Genomic DNA, 15,940 nt, shown 5'->3' with positions numbered 1-15,940 from the left:
AAAAACAGAAAACATTTTCTACTTGTAGGCACCAGGAAAGCTTTTTGGGGACCAAATTTAAGTTTTGTCTATTTCAAATTGTCTTAGTCTGTTATGCGTAGCTATAACAAAATACCCGAGACTGGGAACTGTATAAAAAGAGGTTTCTTTAGCTCACAGTTCTGGAGGTCCAAGAACATGACACTAGGTTCTCTTGGCTACAGGAACCATACAATGTTCACAGCTTCAAAAGGATACCGTCATTTGAATCCAAGGACTTCACAATTAAAGATTGCAAGGCTGGACTGGCTAGAAGACACTGCACAGTGCCTCTAATGATTTTGTCTTTTTCAGTCTGTGATTTGAACTTGCTGACCCTGGATTGTGTCTTCACCAAGGGTCAAAAAGTTTCAAGACTACTATGTCCACCTTTTTTTTTGGTACTGGGAATCAAACTCAGGTCCTTGCACTTGCGCAGCACCAGATTCACCTTTAGCACCCGAAAAATCCCAGTTCTCTTCTAAAATCATAAGCAAACGTTAGCCTTCTGTATTCAAAGCAAACTGCTAAGGCAGAAAGCAAAACAAAAGCAGGAGCCTGGGCTGCTCCAGCCTCTGTTAGGAAGGATGTGAAACGTCAGGCCATTAGTCTTCTATTTTTACTGCAGTGGTTACAAAATGAAGGTTGATGTGGGAAGGAAACACAACACTGACTTTGGAAAAATCCCTCTTCTTTCCAGTCTTAAATATTGACACCTACTTACCAGATTTGAGAACTAGAGAAACCTGCATGGGTTTCTGAAGTGAGCAATTTTTTCCCCCCTGGCTGCCAACTTCTCAGCCATTCACAGATGCAGAAAGTGCTGAGTCAGCAGTGCCAATCAGCACATGCCAGGGGCAGGGTGCAGTTCCTTCTTCCATATGGCCAAAGTGCAGACCTACTCACCATCACTAAGGTGGAAAGCTTGGAGTTCCTCTAAGAATTAATGGTCATGAAATCAGACGAAATTAAGCAGTTGGTTTGCGACAGGTCTCTATAACCTAATGATAAATCATGGGTAGATGGCCTTACATGTCTGCTTACCAGTAGGTCCACCTAGTATGTACATGGATGTTTGGAGGTCCCCCCAAAGTCTCATGTGGTCATAGGCTTGATCTGTATGTGAAGCTGGAATTAATTCATGATGCAATGCTAGGCTCAAAGGCACTAGGATTAAGGGTGTGCGTGTTACCCGCCCTAAGCAGTCTGAATAAAATAAAAGGGTCAGGCAGATGCTGTTAAGGCTCTCTTGTTGCCTTTGCTGCCTTGTGTCATGTTGTTTCTCCTCTGGGATGCCTGTTTACTATCCCAGCCTTGGAGCCAGCTGATTATGGACTGAAACCTCTATGAACTGTAAGCCTAATAAACCTCTTCCCTTTTAACTTTGGGTGTCGAGTATTTTGTCCCAGCAACGAGAGAAAAGTAACTAACACAATGGATCTTTACATTTTCCTGTATGAAAATTCTACATATCCAGGCTGGGGATTTAGCTCAGTGGTTCTGGCGCCTGCCTCACAAGCACAAGGACCCAAGTTCGATCCCCAGTACCAAAAAAAAAAAAATTCTACATATACCCTTATAATTTACTCACACATTCAAACCCCAGTAAGGCAGCTAAGAGTGAAAGGGTACAAGTGTTCCCCTTATTAGAGAAAAAAGTAACTCAAATGTCTTCTGATAAACAATAATTCACATATGCTTTGACAGCTGGGAGAAAAATCCCAATACTGTAACTTCCCACAAACACTGAGTAAACATTACAGTAAGCTCTCTAGCCAGAGTGAAACCCATATCTTCATTAGGGAAGCCACTCCGGGAAGACTTCACATTTGCAGACTCGGCCTGCCTGCTATGGTTCAGATATGGCTCATCCCCTAAAGGTTCCTGTGCTGGAGCTTGGTCCATATGGCGCAGTTGAGGTGATGGGGCCTTGAAAAGACCCAGCCTAGCAGGAGGTAATTGGTCCATAGCAGCTCTCCACCCTCATCAATGCCTTAATGGGTCTCAGTCCCACGAGAGCAGGTTGGTAGGAAGCAAGGCCACCCCGCACACTTTCCCTGTCTTGCTTGAAGCTGTTTCCCTTTCCGCTTCTCCACCATGTTGGGATGCAGCCACTGGGATCCTCGCCAGGCTGCCAGGGCCGCCCTACCTCCAGAACCATAAGTCAGTAAGATCACTTATAAAGCTCCCAGTCTCAAGTATTTTGTTATAGCAGCACAAAACAGACTAAGGCATCAGGCAAAATTTCAAGCAGACCCCTAACTTTGAGAGAGCAGGGGACCAGATGGCAAACTCCAAATGCTAGTGCTCAGATATGGCTTTTTAGCTCCAGGTTCTTCAATCTTCTTCCTGGAATTTCTGGGAGATCATTGTGCTGCTGAGCTCTTCTCTTCCTAAGGAGCAAAACTCACTGAAAAGCTTCATTCATGACGTGTAGCACAAGAACCTCCTTCTCCCTACTCACCTCAACTCAGTATCCAAGTTCCATCAGTGAGACTGAGCCCTGGAAGAGACGGACAAGTGAAATCCCACAAACATATCAGGTCCTACTCAAACTATGACCTTTTATTATATTTTTACAGGTCATTCATCCAGGACTCGCTGTATCTGTGGCTGGCATCATTTCATTGCTGAAATAGAAGATGCCTGTGACGTCCTTGGCCCCTGCCAGACTCAGGTGTGCCTGGCAGAGCTCTCCAGCAGTGTGGCTGGAATGGGAATTTGCTTGGGCCACAGTTATGCTCTGCTCATTTCTGAGCTGCCACACCCCGGCGTGCGGAGGGTCGAGTCTGACATTTAGCATGGCATTCGTTTCTCATTTTATACTTCTGACTGTGGTTTGATTTTTTTTAATAATCTATTTCAAAACAAAAAGGTCGCCCGCTCACTCTAATGTAGTCATTTTGAATATGGGGAATTTGTCACGCACATGCTGTACTTCACAGTGAACAAAGGGAAAGCAGGCTTCAACATCATGACTCAGGGAAACTGGAGAACGGTTCTATTTCTCCTTTGCCTCCCTGGGCAATTTTCCCTGTAATCTGTTCCAGCTCGGAAAACAGGAACTTCCTCTCCTCAGACAGACACAAGTGTGGGCGGAGAGCTCCACTCCAACTGGCTGCTGCAGCTGCGTTGTCCCTCTCTGATCCTGCTGTTCGCCGTGGCTCAAATCATTTTTTTCTGAGTGGGGGAACAGCTGGCACTGAACAGCTGAGGCTCCCTACAAACCCATGCTTCCAGCTGAAAGCAACACAAAAGAGATGCCGAAGGGGCTCAATAAAAGTCTATCACTTACTCTGCTGTCAAAATCTTTGATATTCTGGGAAACTTTTCAGTATCTGTCCCAACTGTTGACAAACCTCCCTTGCCCAAGGATTGTGGCCTCTGATAAAGGTGGGTAAGAAACGGGAAGTCTAAAGCTGTCCAAACAGAACAGGAGCAGTTTGTAAAGTTCATGAAATGATAATGCACCCTAGGCGGCACGCAGGCCAGAGGGAGAAACTGGAGCCTAGTCAGTGTGGGCTCAGGGTCAGGACAGATGTGATGGAGGACGTGGTCCATAGAGTAACAATTTGGCATTTTCCTTTCAAACGTTTAGGAAACATGCCAATGGCGAGACATGAGATGACTTCAATGCCCACAGTCTGACCTGTCAGCAAGGAACCTGCGTGTCCTCAGAAGAGTTCCTTGATTTTCCTTAGAACCAAGGGAGCTGGAAAAAAATAAAACACAGGCAGAGGGAAATCAGCCTAGAACTGGAGCCGAGTGAGCCTCTGAGCCCAACTCAGAGAACTCAGAAGAGAATTCAGAAGAGGCCTTGACATTTTGAAGCAGCATTAAGCTGAGGTAGGAGCTGTTTATTCCTCCTAAGTGCGGCACTGTGGGGCACAGAGGAGTTCTCGGGGCTGAAGGCTGAGGGGACTCGGGCCATGCTGGAGTCTGGTGTCACAAGCGAGCATTACAGCAGTACCAACAGCGACCAGGGAGTGGGGCGAAGGACAGGCTGCACGGCAACCAAGTGTCTGAGGAAGGCAGTGGCATCTGGGAACGCAGGCAGTTACCAGTGAGAACCTGCCAGAATGGGTCAGTCCCTCAGGGTCTAGGGTGGTATGCAGCACAGGGTACAGCGCTTGCCTGGCATGTGTGAGGCTCTGGGCTTTCACAGCAAGATCACTCTTAACACTAGGCTGGGGTGACCCTTTTTCTAACAAGTAAATTCTAAGAATTTATATATCAATGTCCATCCAGGTTAAAAAAAGATATTTTATTATAATTTCTTAATTGTAGAAGTCAAGTCTAAATACCATTCTCTCCCTCTCTCTCTCTCTCTTGATCTCTGGTGCTACCTTCCACACTTCCTCAAAGTCAGGCTGATGACTAATGCCTCAGGGAATTTTCCAGTTCGACGCCATGTGCCAACTTGGAATAAAAGGAACCACTAGTCTTTTGGGTTTTGCCCACAGATCCAAAGAGCTAGGACAGCTAGGTTTGCTGTAGACCGTTTTTGCTGGGTTAGCTAATAGCACTGCGGGCAGAGTTCTGGGAGTGTTACAATGGGAACCTGCATGCCCACTGTCCTGCACACTCTCTTCTCGTCGCTGTTTTCTTTTCTCTCTCCCTATAAGGGCTGCCTTACACATTACAGTAAGAACTGATCTTCTGGCCAGAATCACACTGGGTAGCAGGTGTTTCGGATGAGTAGTAATTACACATTCAGTTACTGAGTCTACAATTGAGAAACTGGAACTCTGGGGTAATAAAACTTCAATCTATTCCAAGGTCAGGAAACAAATTACTTGGCTGGCTAGGGAAATGCTTGTTTTTTTTTTCCCCTAAAATCATAATCCAATATGGACCTTTGCTTTATGTTGTATCCAAAGACAAAAGTCAACTTATCTGTTTCGCTCACACAATTCAGAGCACCCCTTCCCGCCTCCCTCAGTGCTGCGACACGAGTCCAGACACTGGAAGCTGTCACATCTGTGGCCAGGTTTACCTGAGCTCAGAGAACAATCACCACAAGGCCCACATGATTATGACCAACTATTTCTTTAAATATGATGCTGCTAAGCTTGGGGCCCGAACTCTGAGAAAGTGAGGACTTGGAGCTGGAACAAGGTGAGAGCCAAGGGTCACAACACTACCAGAATCAGATGACACGAGTGGATGTCGCTACTGAAGCTAGCGGTCTTTTGAGATATCACCATCATCTTCAAAACCCATATGCCTTTTTTTTCCTAATCTGGACATCAGAAACAGGGGAACACTGGCCTGAACTGGCCATCAACACATTCCTCTTAACAGAAGTGAAATATTTTCGGATACGGAAAGCGTTTCAAGACATCTGTTTTCAGGGATAGACCACAGTCACACAGATACTTTCAGAGTTGATTTGTTCCAACGTCTATCTCAAGAGCAAGGGCAGTCAGCTTCCACCAGGCACTGAGACATGATCAGGAAAAAGTATTTCCACTTTCCTAAAGTTATATGTCATCTTCAAGTTCATCATTACACACCCCCCCAACACACACATATATATAATATCTGTCCCTTTCTGTCGGCAGAAAAGGAACATTTTTTAAAAACAAATAATATCTGTGTAGAATGAAGGCAGAATTTTTGTTGTTTTTAAAATTCAGAACAGAGATTAAATCAAAAAGTCTGCAATGGTCTCTATATTTGCATCTTTCAAGTCTTGTTCTTCTTTCACATGAATTCATCTGAATCATTGTCATCCTGTAGGAAACAAAAAAGAGAAACTGAAAAAGCCTTGAAGATAAATAACTTAATACTTTAAATTTACAATTATAATCGTAACTGACAAGCCTGCTTCTCATCCCTCATTCTCAGGGTTCAGAAAGTAGGAAGCAAAAGAACTAAATTTGCTCCTGGTATCCTGTCCATTTTTATTAGTTCTCTGGAACAGGTGGCTTAGCAGGTGCCACTGCACGGCCTGTCACACCAACGAGTTACCCTGGTTCCCAAACGATGACACACAGTCCGTGTGACCCAGCACAGTGCCACAAACGTGCCTAGAAGAAAACATGATTTTTCATAACAGCAGCTACAATTTACTAACAGCAGGAAGCCCATACTTTTTTAAAAAGCTGAATAACTCTGAGATGGTGGATGTTAATCTGCTTTCCTACAGTAACATTTACTATCTATACATACCCTATAACATCACAGTGCATACCGTAAACGGACATAATAAACATGTTTTTTTAAAAAAAGGAATGACTGAACCCTCAACAAATGTAGCAAACACACACTGCCTCAATACTCCTATGCCAACAGCCGGCCTCAATTCCAGTATGGTGCACCTCAAGACTGTCAAGGGCTTTTGTTTGTTTGTTTTGTTTTGCAGTACTGGGGATCGAACCCAGCACCTCGTGCAAACCAGGCAAGCGCTCTACCACTGAGCCACATTGCAGCCCTCAAAGGCATCAGACTTCGCATGATGGCCTTATTTTCTCCCTTCCTTCCCTCCCTTTCCCCTTTCCTTCCTTGAAAAGTCCTTAGGAAGCCAAATATAAGGTAGCTACCAAGTTGGCCAGCCTGACTAAAAGACAACCTTCCGTGATGGGATACAGAGTAAAGGGACCAGTTTTGCTCTGTGGCTTACAACTGAGTCCCAAAGACCAGGCACAGGTGGACCCCAGGCCCCCTTCCTGCCACATTCACTAACAGTTCCCTCGGTGCCCTGGTACACCGCCTTGACAAAGGCCCCATCTCGACACCAGTGTTGTTTGAGATGGGGACAAGAGCTCACACGTGCTCCTCTCTTCCCTGACGGCCTCTGTTAGGGATGGAGGGAAAACTGCCAGAAGGGGGAGAAAACAGTGGCTATTCCAGGAAGTCTGGGTTCGTCTCCAGCTTTGTTCAGTGGCTCTCTCTGTGCTTCTCTTCCATTAGCACAAGGAACTGTGGCCAGGGTGCAGGTGCCTCGGGTAACTGCCAGGAGCAGACAGTTTGAATTCTGTCTGGGCGCCAAGCTGACTGCCCCAGAGTCCTCAACTCAAGTAACAGCATCAGCACTGCCGGAAGTGTCACCACACATCCCCAAGCGTCCTTCCCCAAGCGTCAGCCTGCTGTCCCGGTCGCTCAGGATGAGCAACTCCTTGGCCGGTGACAGTGCCACTGAAAGCGTTACCCCCTACAGAGGCTCTGCGTGGGATCTGCAGAGCTCCTGCTTGTCTGAGGGCCTATGTTCTGGGATCAAAGAAACTTTTAACTTTTAACTGCCTATCTGAGACCTCAGACTATTTGGACAACTTTTCTATTTTAGGTCCCTTTTAACTTTGAGTCAATATGCTTTTCAATTTAACAAATAGGTTTGTTACCCAGTGATAAACTGATAAACCAAAGGAATCTTATAAGCAATTATTTATGATGCCTAATAACAAATTTAGAAAGATTAACAAGAAATTATAGATTGAAGAGATAATCCTAAATAGAAGACTGATAATTCAAAGTTAAAACCAACTTCAGAGTGAAAGCATTCTTCCTGACAAACTTGTACAAACGAACCAATAAAGTCTTATTGTTCATAGACGGCCTTTAAATGAAAATTAACTGACCATGCTGCCAAATTAAAGCACAAAGTCTGTATCCTAACAGGCGATGGTTACAAGAAGAATTTAAGCCTTTTCTTCTAAACTGGGGGTAAAGGGAGATGCAAGAGTCTTTCCACTGAAAGAGAAATAAAAATACCCAATATAAGGAGAGCTTCCAGAAAGGAGCATATCTCATCTTTTGATACTGGTATTGTGTGGGGAAGTAGCAACTTCAGACAAATCATGACTACAATAACTGGAAAGTCTGGAAAGAATTTCAAATATGTGTCCTTGCTTACATTTTAAAACAGCCCCATGAAGTAACGTCTCCACTTTGCTGATGAGGAAAACTACCTGAGAGTCTAATTAGCTTTCTTAGATTTAGTTCCTCACAGAAGTGGGAATAAGGACACTGTTCTTAAACATTTTTGGAAGAATATTAGATCTAAACAATGTCTAAAATCTTATTAATTCCAATTTATGCACTAAGTCTGGGGTTCACTAGATGACCTTTAAGGGAAGCCGAGCTGCTTAACAGAATTTTCTGCAGGAACAGCAAAGTTCTAAGTCTGTACTGATATGGCAGCCTCCAACCACACATAGCTGGTATGACTGAGGAACACAAGTTTTAATGTGATTTTATTTCAATTTAAACAGCACATGCAATTAGTAGCTAGCATATGGTATGACACTGATCTAAAGTATGTACTTTAAAACTATATAATAAAACCTGAAGTCTCCAAAATATATCCACATGGTTTCAATTTTCCACAAGGAGTGTTCAATAACAGTTGAATTATGGTCCCTCTGACATTGAGGCATAATTCTGGGGAATGAAGTCCTCAAGGACATTAAGTCTCTAACTCAGTTCCAATGAAACAGTCAGGCGTGGATGTTAAAAAGATCCCTTCAGCACCAGGCTACAGGTCACCATTTCCCCAGTCCCCAGATGAAAACAGCCAATTTTGTCACTTAAGCTAGTTTGAAATCTCAGGGTCAGTACTTTTACTTCCTTTTTAATTGAAGGTGGTAATTTTATTCTTGCTTAATTACACTATAGAACTGAGTCACATCCATACAGAAGATTAACAAATCTAGGCACTTTTACAGGCCTGAGAATAGAAAAAGGGGGTGAGAGAGTGGATGGGAAAAAGTCCTGTGCTATAAGTCTGGATCCAGAATCCCCCCCACACACACACACAAGCCCCGGGGGCTGCAGGCTTAGTTCACAGCCCATGGTACTACTGGTGGAACTTTTAAGAGGCAGGGCCTAGTGGTGCAAGTTATACTGGGGGGGCCAGCCCCTTCCGGTTTTTCTTACTTCCTGGCTGCCAAGAGGTGAGCAGCTTGCTCTGCCACCTGCTCCCACCATGACACACTGCCTCTCCACTGGCCCAAAAGCAGTGAGGCCAAATGACCATGGACTGAAACCTCCAGGTGGTGACTCAAACTAAACTTCACCTTTTTAAAGTTAATTATTTCAGGTATTTTGTTATAGCAATGGAAGCCCAGTACATCCTGTATACTAATGGGCCTGCACTTCACAGCAGACAAGGCATGACAATGTCTTTCCAAAAGTGACCTATTTAAAAACAGATACACAAGAAAGTCTGTAGGGAAGGCGGGGCAAGGCCTAACAGAATCCAGCCTGAGTAGAGCACAACAGTTGGCAAACACAATGACATCACAGCCAATTATTAAATTAAAATTATTAAAAATCCTTAGTGAGGGGCCGGGGATTTAGCTCAGTGGTGCCACTGCCTGCCTTGCAAGTACAAGGTCCTGAGTTCCATCCCCGGTACCAAAAAAAAAAAAAATGCTTAGTGAATTATTTCAAGGCACAACATACAAGCAAATAACTTGAACACACCTGATTTGAAGACATATTCTCAGCTTTCATTAATGATGAGTAGCTCCTAGGAGAAAAGAAAACATTTAAAATAAGGTTATTCAGTCAACGAGCATTTCATGAACATTCACTACCCAGACTGAAGGATCCTTGGGCCAGAATTCCCACCTATATGAAAGCAAAACACAAATTTACCTTTTCTTAGGCTACACGTTTACTCTGAGTTCCACTCATTAATCCAACAGCCTCTATGACATCTTTTTAGCTGTCTCACAGGTGCTTTCAGGTTTCTACATCAAATGCATGGTCTATCCCTTACTAATTTAATTTGATTTCTTTGTGCTGCCGCTCTCTAGCTCAAAGAATGACGCTGTCCATTCCGCTTCAAACCAGAAACCCAGGAGTCCTTTTCAGCCTTCCCTTCAATCCCTGCTATCCTCAGTTCCTATCATTTTACCTATACATGCATCTCTCGTTGGTCCACTTTTCACTGCCATGTCACCACCGCAGTCCCAGCTTCCATCACCTGTGGACATCTGCCAGTCCCTCCTTAGCCACCACACCCATGCTGCTGCCCTTTGCAGTGACCTCCCCCAACTCAAGCCTCATGGTAGCACCCTCCTGCTGGAAACCTTTGGATGGTGTCAAGGCGTTCTTGGTACAAAGACAAACGTGACCAATAAGGCCCTACATGGACCGGCCCTTTGATCCATCCTCCTCTCATACCTCCTGGCCCAGACATTCAGGATTTTGGTCCTAGGTTTTGCCTTGCTGCTTCCCACACATCATCTTTGCACACAGCTCCCTCTACTTACAGCACGTGCAGGCCTTTTCAAGTAGCTGTAGGAGTTCTGAGCTCAACTTCAAGAATCGCAGCATTAGGGAAGCTGGGCTCGGTTACTGGTTCATCCATGATACACTGACTAATCCCTCTCTCTACATGCAAAGGACTGCCACATATAAAGGGATGCAATGCCGCACAAGTGCTTCTCTGAAGGCGCTTATAATGGACACAGCATTACTGAAGGCAGCAGCAGTGTGTGCGAGGTGAAGAAAAGGAGGGACAGCCAAGCCTTTTCTTCAAAACACTGGGTAATCCTTTTAATCAATGGCCTCACAGTTACCTCTTTTATATGTGGTTACTAAATTTACCCCACAAGTCTACTTCTACCCAATTTTACATAAAACCTGTAAAGGCTCCCTTATCACTTACATGAAATTCTGAACGAAACAAAACCTTTTAAACTACTGTACAATATAATTTTTCATTCTATTTCCCTATATTGTCAACCTTCTCATTCCTTGCCTCAAAGGCAGCATTGTACAGTAAGGATTGCAGAGTTACAGCCTTGAGTTTGGGTTCCTGCTTTATCACTTATCAGCACTAACTGTCCATACATAAATCTCCTTGCTGAAGTGATCTCTGCCTCAAAATCCTCCCCCTCATTCTGCACACACTTATCCTATTGTTCTGGCCACGTTCTGAAGCAGTTCTGGAAGTCCCCTTTCATGAATATCTTTAGTTGTGCTGTCCCAGCTGCCTCCATGTCCAGTATCAATTCAAAACATTTACTTTTCATGGTCATTTTGACTTTGGGGAAGAGCCAGAAGTCATGTAGTGCCAGATCCAGTGAACAAGGTGGGTAAGGACACAACAATGGTTTTATCTGACAGAAATTGCCATAAACATTTTGAATCGATTCAGAATACTGGGGCAGCTCTGACAGCCCAACTAAAGCCCTCAGGAAAAAGGTCTTCCAGAACTGCTTCAGAAAGTGGCAAGAACGGTGAGATAAGTACGTTTGAGGCTAGGGGGAGCATCTGAAGGAAGATTCATGGCAATGTGTTTTTCACTGTAATACATTTTTTGAAGTATACTTTTTAAATCACTTTGTTTAAAAATACGATAAATTAAGAGTTTAGAAAAATAAATAAATAAATAAACTTTAGAGCCTGTTGCTGGAATTTCATCACAAAAGCTGCAGGATACAACATGCAAATTGCAGCTCTGGACATACCAAGCAAACCCTTGATAATATGTCACTGCACCCATTCCCATATGGCAGCCTTGTCATGTTCTTCTATCTTCTACAGCATGTGACAAAAAGCTATCTGTGTGGCAAATATTTAACAGCTATAAACACAGAAATTGCTTTTGGTTTTTCGAGGCCTACAACAACTATTAAAAAATACAAGTGACTAGTGACAGCTTAGAAAACAGGAATGATTGGATAAGCTCCTGAAGCAAAGATTTTACCCAAAAATTTTTCCTCTGGTTCATATGAATATTTTAAATGTTCCTGATACTATGAAAGAAATCCCAGAGATACAGAAAGTCTTTCAGTTGATGGTTTCTTTGACTTAAACGCTTACAACTTTTAAAACTACTAAAATCATACTAAATGCGATACATTTTAGTAATATATATCTGAATTCAAAACACAGAATGTAGTGTTTTTTCAGGTAAACTGTAACATCCATAAATTACTTGATTTATATTGAATAAGTACTACTTTGAAACTGAACTGAATAGAAGGCAGAAGAGTGTAGTAATGTACATGGACTTGAGAATCAGACTGACATAACTGCTTCTTGGATTTAATTTTTCTTCTACAAAATGCAGCAAAAAATCCACTCGATAAATAAGACAGTACAATGAAATACTTTTAGTACAGTACAGTGTCTGACAGATGATAAATGTTCAAAATTTTAGCTATTCTTTATTAATCTGATAAGTAGATAAATGCTATTATGTTTCTAACATCGAACATTCAGGTCTCAAAAAAATTATAGATAGATCTGTAAAGGGTACAAAAAGGCATGTTTTCAATTTTCCCCTACTCTAAACTACAACCGAAAAAGAATGAACTCCTCTAAATCATGCATCACTCAGAATTTACAAACTGCACCACACCGGCGCAGCTGATAATTTTTCTTTTACTTGCACAATCCTAGGCCACAGCGTACATTTAAGTCTATGCTTTAGTCTGCATCTTGTTAGCAGACCGTAACTGAGGATAACGCATCTATGGAAATGAAGTTAATCATCCTGCTTTAGCAGACTCCCCAACAGGAACACACAAATGTGATAACTAATGAAAAAAGCATATGATTGGAATACCTACATTCTGACCCAACAGCCTAAGATTTAAGGGTATTCCAAGGAAACTAGGGCAGGACACAGAAAGACAGCATTTGCAAAGGCAATATATGTTATTTACCTTTATTCTGGCATACTTGTAACAAATGATATCTATGGAAAATCATGGGGAAAACTATGACTAGAAGTCAGAGGAATAATTTCTTTCAGTTAAGAAAAACAAAGGGACTGATCAGAGATCGTGGTATGTATTTACGCAGTCAGTGAAGTGGCTGAATGACGCTCTCCCACTCCACCCCAGAAGGTCCACACTGTTGTCTCTGAACCTCTCCATCTGTTACCTTATGGGGCCAAAAGAGACTTTGTAGGTGCAATTAAATTAAAAGGCTTTAAAAGAGCAAGATTATCCCAGATTATCTGGGTGGGTCCAATCTAGTCCCACTGTTCCTTAAAAGCAGAGACTCTGATTAGACGGGGGCAGAGCCCAAGGCTTTGAGAGAGTACAGGGGCCCATGAGCCATGGACTGTGGGCAGCCTCAGAAGCTGGAAAGGGAGATTCTCTCCGAAACCCCCAGAAAGGAACAGAGCTCCGTAGCACCTTGATTTTAGCCCAGTGAGAGATCTGCTGGACTTCTAATCAACAAGACCGTAAGATAATCAATTTGTTGTTTTAATCAAATAAATGTGTGGCACTTTGTTAGAGAAGCAGTAGAAAACTGGTATCATCTGTATCTCATAGCTTTATCTGCTAGTATTTTAGGAGCCAAACTGGATTTTAATTATTGTTCTAAAATACAGGGCAATGGAGCAGACTTCCATTAATTACTTTACACTTTCAAGATATAGAACAAGAGTTTTAAAAACATCTCTGAGACTTAGTAGTGTTGGCCTCTCAAGCCAAGACGACTGCATTCAAGCTGCACAGCTAGTCAGTATTCAGTGCTTATCACACGGCTGGATGCAGCTCAGTGGCAGCACCTGCTGAGCATGTGCAAGGCCCTGGGTTCTCCCCAGCACCGTGACAAACAAACAAAACCACCATCAAACAACCACTTATTACAGCACCTTTTCCTTTCTGAAGAACTTTTACAAATCCAGCTCTAAAGAAAACCCACCATGGTGTATCTAAAACAATCAGTTGTTTCATTTCACACATTCTCATACCCTGTCTCTATAAAAGGGCAATTTATTTGAGTGGCACATGAATACAAATGCCTTAACTCATTCAGGCACCGAGCTTGCTATAGCTGCCCCCCCCCGCCCCCGCCCCCGCCCCCGTCCATGTACTGATGTCATTCTTGGGGGTTAATTCATGATTCAAATCACCAGGGAACAATCTCAGAGGCCAACTCATTGGCACAGCTCCAACATACCTAAGCTCATCCATTTCCTTCTTCTTCTTCATTTCTTCTTTTTCTCTCCTTTTCATTTCCTGAATTTGGGCTTTTTTCTCATTCCTCTCTTCTCGATCTCTGCCTTCTTTCTCTGCTGCTAGGTCTGGGAACCGTTCCAGTTTGGTCTTTTCTAATCGGTTCAGGATTTCATTCACTTTCTTCTCCACTGTTACAATTTTTACCTTGGAGAGAATAGGGATGGTGAATCTTTATTTTGTTTTTTCTCCCAGGAGAGGGGCAAGGCTTTCCAGGGGTTTAGCAGCCCACTTTAGCTTCCTCAGGAAACATACATCATGCTCAGCCCCCAGCACAGTGGTGTCGGACAGAACAGGTGGGGGTGCGCTCGCACCAGGACTCCATCTCCTGCACAACACTTACATCCTTCTGCCTGTGAAAGCCTATCTGCCCCACGTCCATGTCAGCTGTCTTCTTCAGGTTCGACCATGGTGTGTACACCACATTAATGTTGTTCATCTTGCAGCCTGCCGAGAGAGACTGTCTTCAACACACGGGCAGGAGGAGACTGCACGTCCCCCTTGCCCAGGCAAGGTCATCCAGCCTGGGAAGCCAAGCTTCCCACTGTTCAAAGCACCTGATGCTTTTCAAAAACCACCCACAAAAGGCAAATGGTGAAGCTCACATTAAACAAAACATGGACAACGTATTACGACGAAAAGCAAGGGTCTGTGGATTAGCTTCAGGGAGTGCTAAGAATTTCCTAAAATTGAATCTAAAATGTAAGAGTGTGTGTGTTTTAAAGGACCAAATAAGGTTCCTGTTTTCTTGAAGGAGTCCCTAGATCTGTAAAAGTTAAGCAGCAACACAGTGAGGGGTTCCGGAGATCAGGCCTCTATCCTGGCATATGACAGCAGCTGTGGGCCCTTGGGAAAGACCTCAGGGCTTCCTGAATCTTACTTGAACTATGAAGCAATGGGATTAGTTTAGTAGGATTTTGCTTATTGCTGTTTTTTCAGTAGTAGAATCCTTTTTAGCAAAGAAAGCAGGGCCAAGGATGTAGCTCAGTGGTGCTGTGCCTGCCCGGCAAGCGCAAGGTCCTGAGTTCGATCCCTGGTACCGCAAAAAAAGAAAGTAAAAAGGTCATTGAAGCAGGGCTGCTCTGGAAGAAAGGTGCCAGGAGCCTGCTCACTCCACTCCTCCTCGCCCCTTCTACCTCGTCCACACCTTGCCCTTTACCACCCTCCCAACCCCCAGAGCAGCTCTGAGAAGCACAGGAAGATGGGTTGTCTGATGCTCCCTACCGTCTGTCCATGTTAGATGGGTACAAACTAATGTTTACATCCTGGCATACACCAGGGAAAACTAGCGAGCCCCATCTTACCAAGGATCAAAGGTAACTCCCTAAGGAACAAAATGACATCATGTGCCTCCTAACCGGAAAGGGTGAAGTGTCACTTAAGTACTACTACTGCTCAAAAATGCATACATGATTCTAGTCAAGAAGATGCATCGGCAAAATCCAAATCATGGGCCGCTCTGCAGCTGGTCCACTCTTTCAAAGTCAATATCTTTATAGACAAAGGAAGCATCTACAGATTAGTGGAGACCAAAGAGCTGTGACAGGTAAATCCACTGCACTATCCTGCATCAGAAAAAAAGTGCTACAAAGGCACTAGGACAATCAGCAAAACTTAAATCTGGACAGTGTATCAGGTCACAAGACTCTATTCATGCTAAATTCCTGAATCTGATCATTGCAATACAGTGGATCCTTGACTTATGAGCTCGATTGGTTCCCAAGGGCTGGTTGTAACTCAAGTTGGGTGTAAGTCAATACAGCCGAGATCTGGATGTTTGCCTGGGTACACGGTATAGACAACAAGAGGCAGATGAATCTTCTGTTAACCTAATTAACCCAAGCTGTTTGTATGTCAGGCTGGTCGTAACTTGAGGGTCCAGAGCACAGTTATTTAAGACAAGTCTTGGTTACTTAAGAGACACTGTGGAAGGGTCACAGTGTCTACAATTTCCCTTCAAATGCCTCAGGGAAACGAGTTAGTAATAA

The 15,940-nt window shown here is 43.6% G+C and overlaps 1 protein-coding gene and 1 non-coding gene across 10 annotated transcripts in view; both read right to left on the bottom strand.

The window, feature by feature from the left end:
* Positions 1-4,261: 4,261 nt before the first annotated feature.
* Ccdc25 (coiled-coil domain containing 25) overlaps positions 4,262-15,940 on the bottom strand; it is a 36,658-nt gene continuing 24,979 nt past the window's right edge. For 8 of the 9 annotated variants that reach the window (XM_004848397.4, XM_004848398.4, XM_004848399.4 and 5 more), the window contains 4 exons: positions 14,296-14,399; positions 13,897-14,099; positions 9,445-9,490; positions 4,262-5,754 (listed from right to left, as the gene is read on the bottom strand). In XM_004848397.4, coding sequence (XP_004848454.1) covers positions 5,725-5,754; positions 9,445-9,490; positions 13,897-14,099; positions 14,296-14,399 — 383 coding nt within the window. In that variant the 3' untranslated portion in view covers positions 4,262-5,724. The remainder of the gene's footprint in view (positions 5,755-9,444; positions 9,491-13,896; positions 14,100-14,295; positions 14,400-15,940) is intronic. The other variant, XM_087216768.1, reaches the window with a different exon arrangement.
* Trnat-ggu (transfer RNA threonine (anticodon GGU)) lies at positions 6,380-6,451 on the bottom strand. The gene has a single exon. It is a non-coding gene; the product is annotated as a tRNA-Thr (tRNA).

Source organism: Heterocephalus glaber, unplaced genomic scaffold (genome assembly GCF_053883595.1).
Source record: "Heterocephalus glaber isolate CG9 unplaced genomic scaffold, H.glaber_assembly_v1.0 deba00001460, whole genome shotgun sequence".
Taxonomy (NCBI): Eukaryota; Metazoa; Chordata; class Mammalia; order Rodentia; family Bathyergidae; genus Heterocephalus; species Heterocephalus glaber.
The sequence above is the reverse complement of the archived record's forward strand: the minus strand, read 5'-3'. Positions and strand labels throughout refer to the sequence as shown.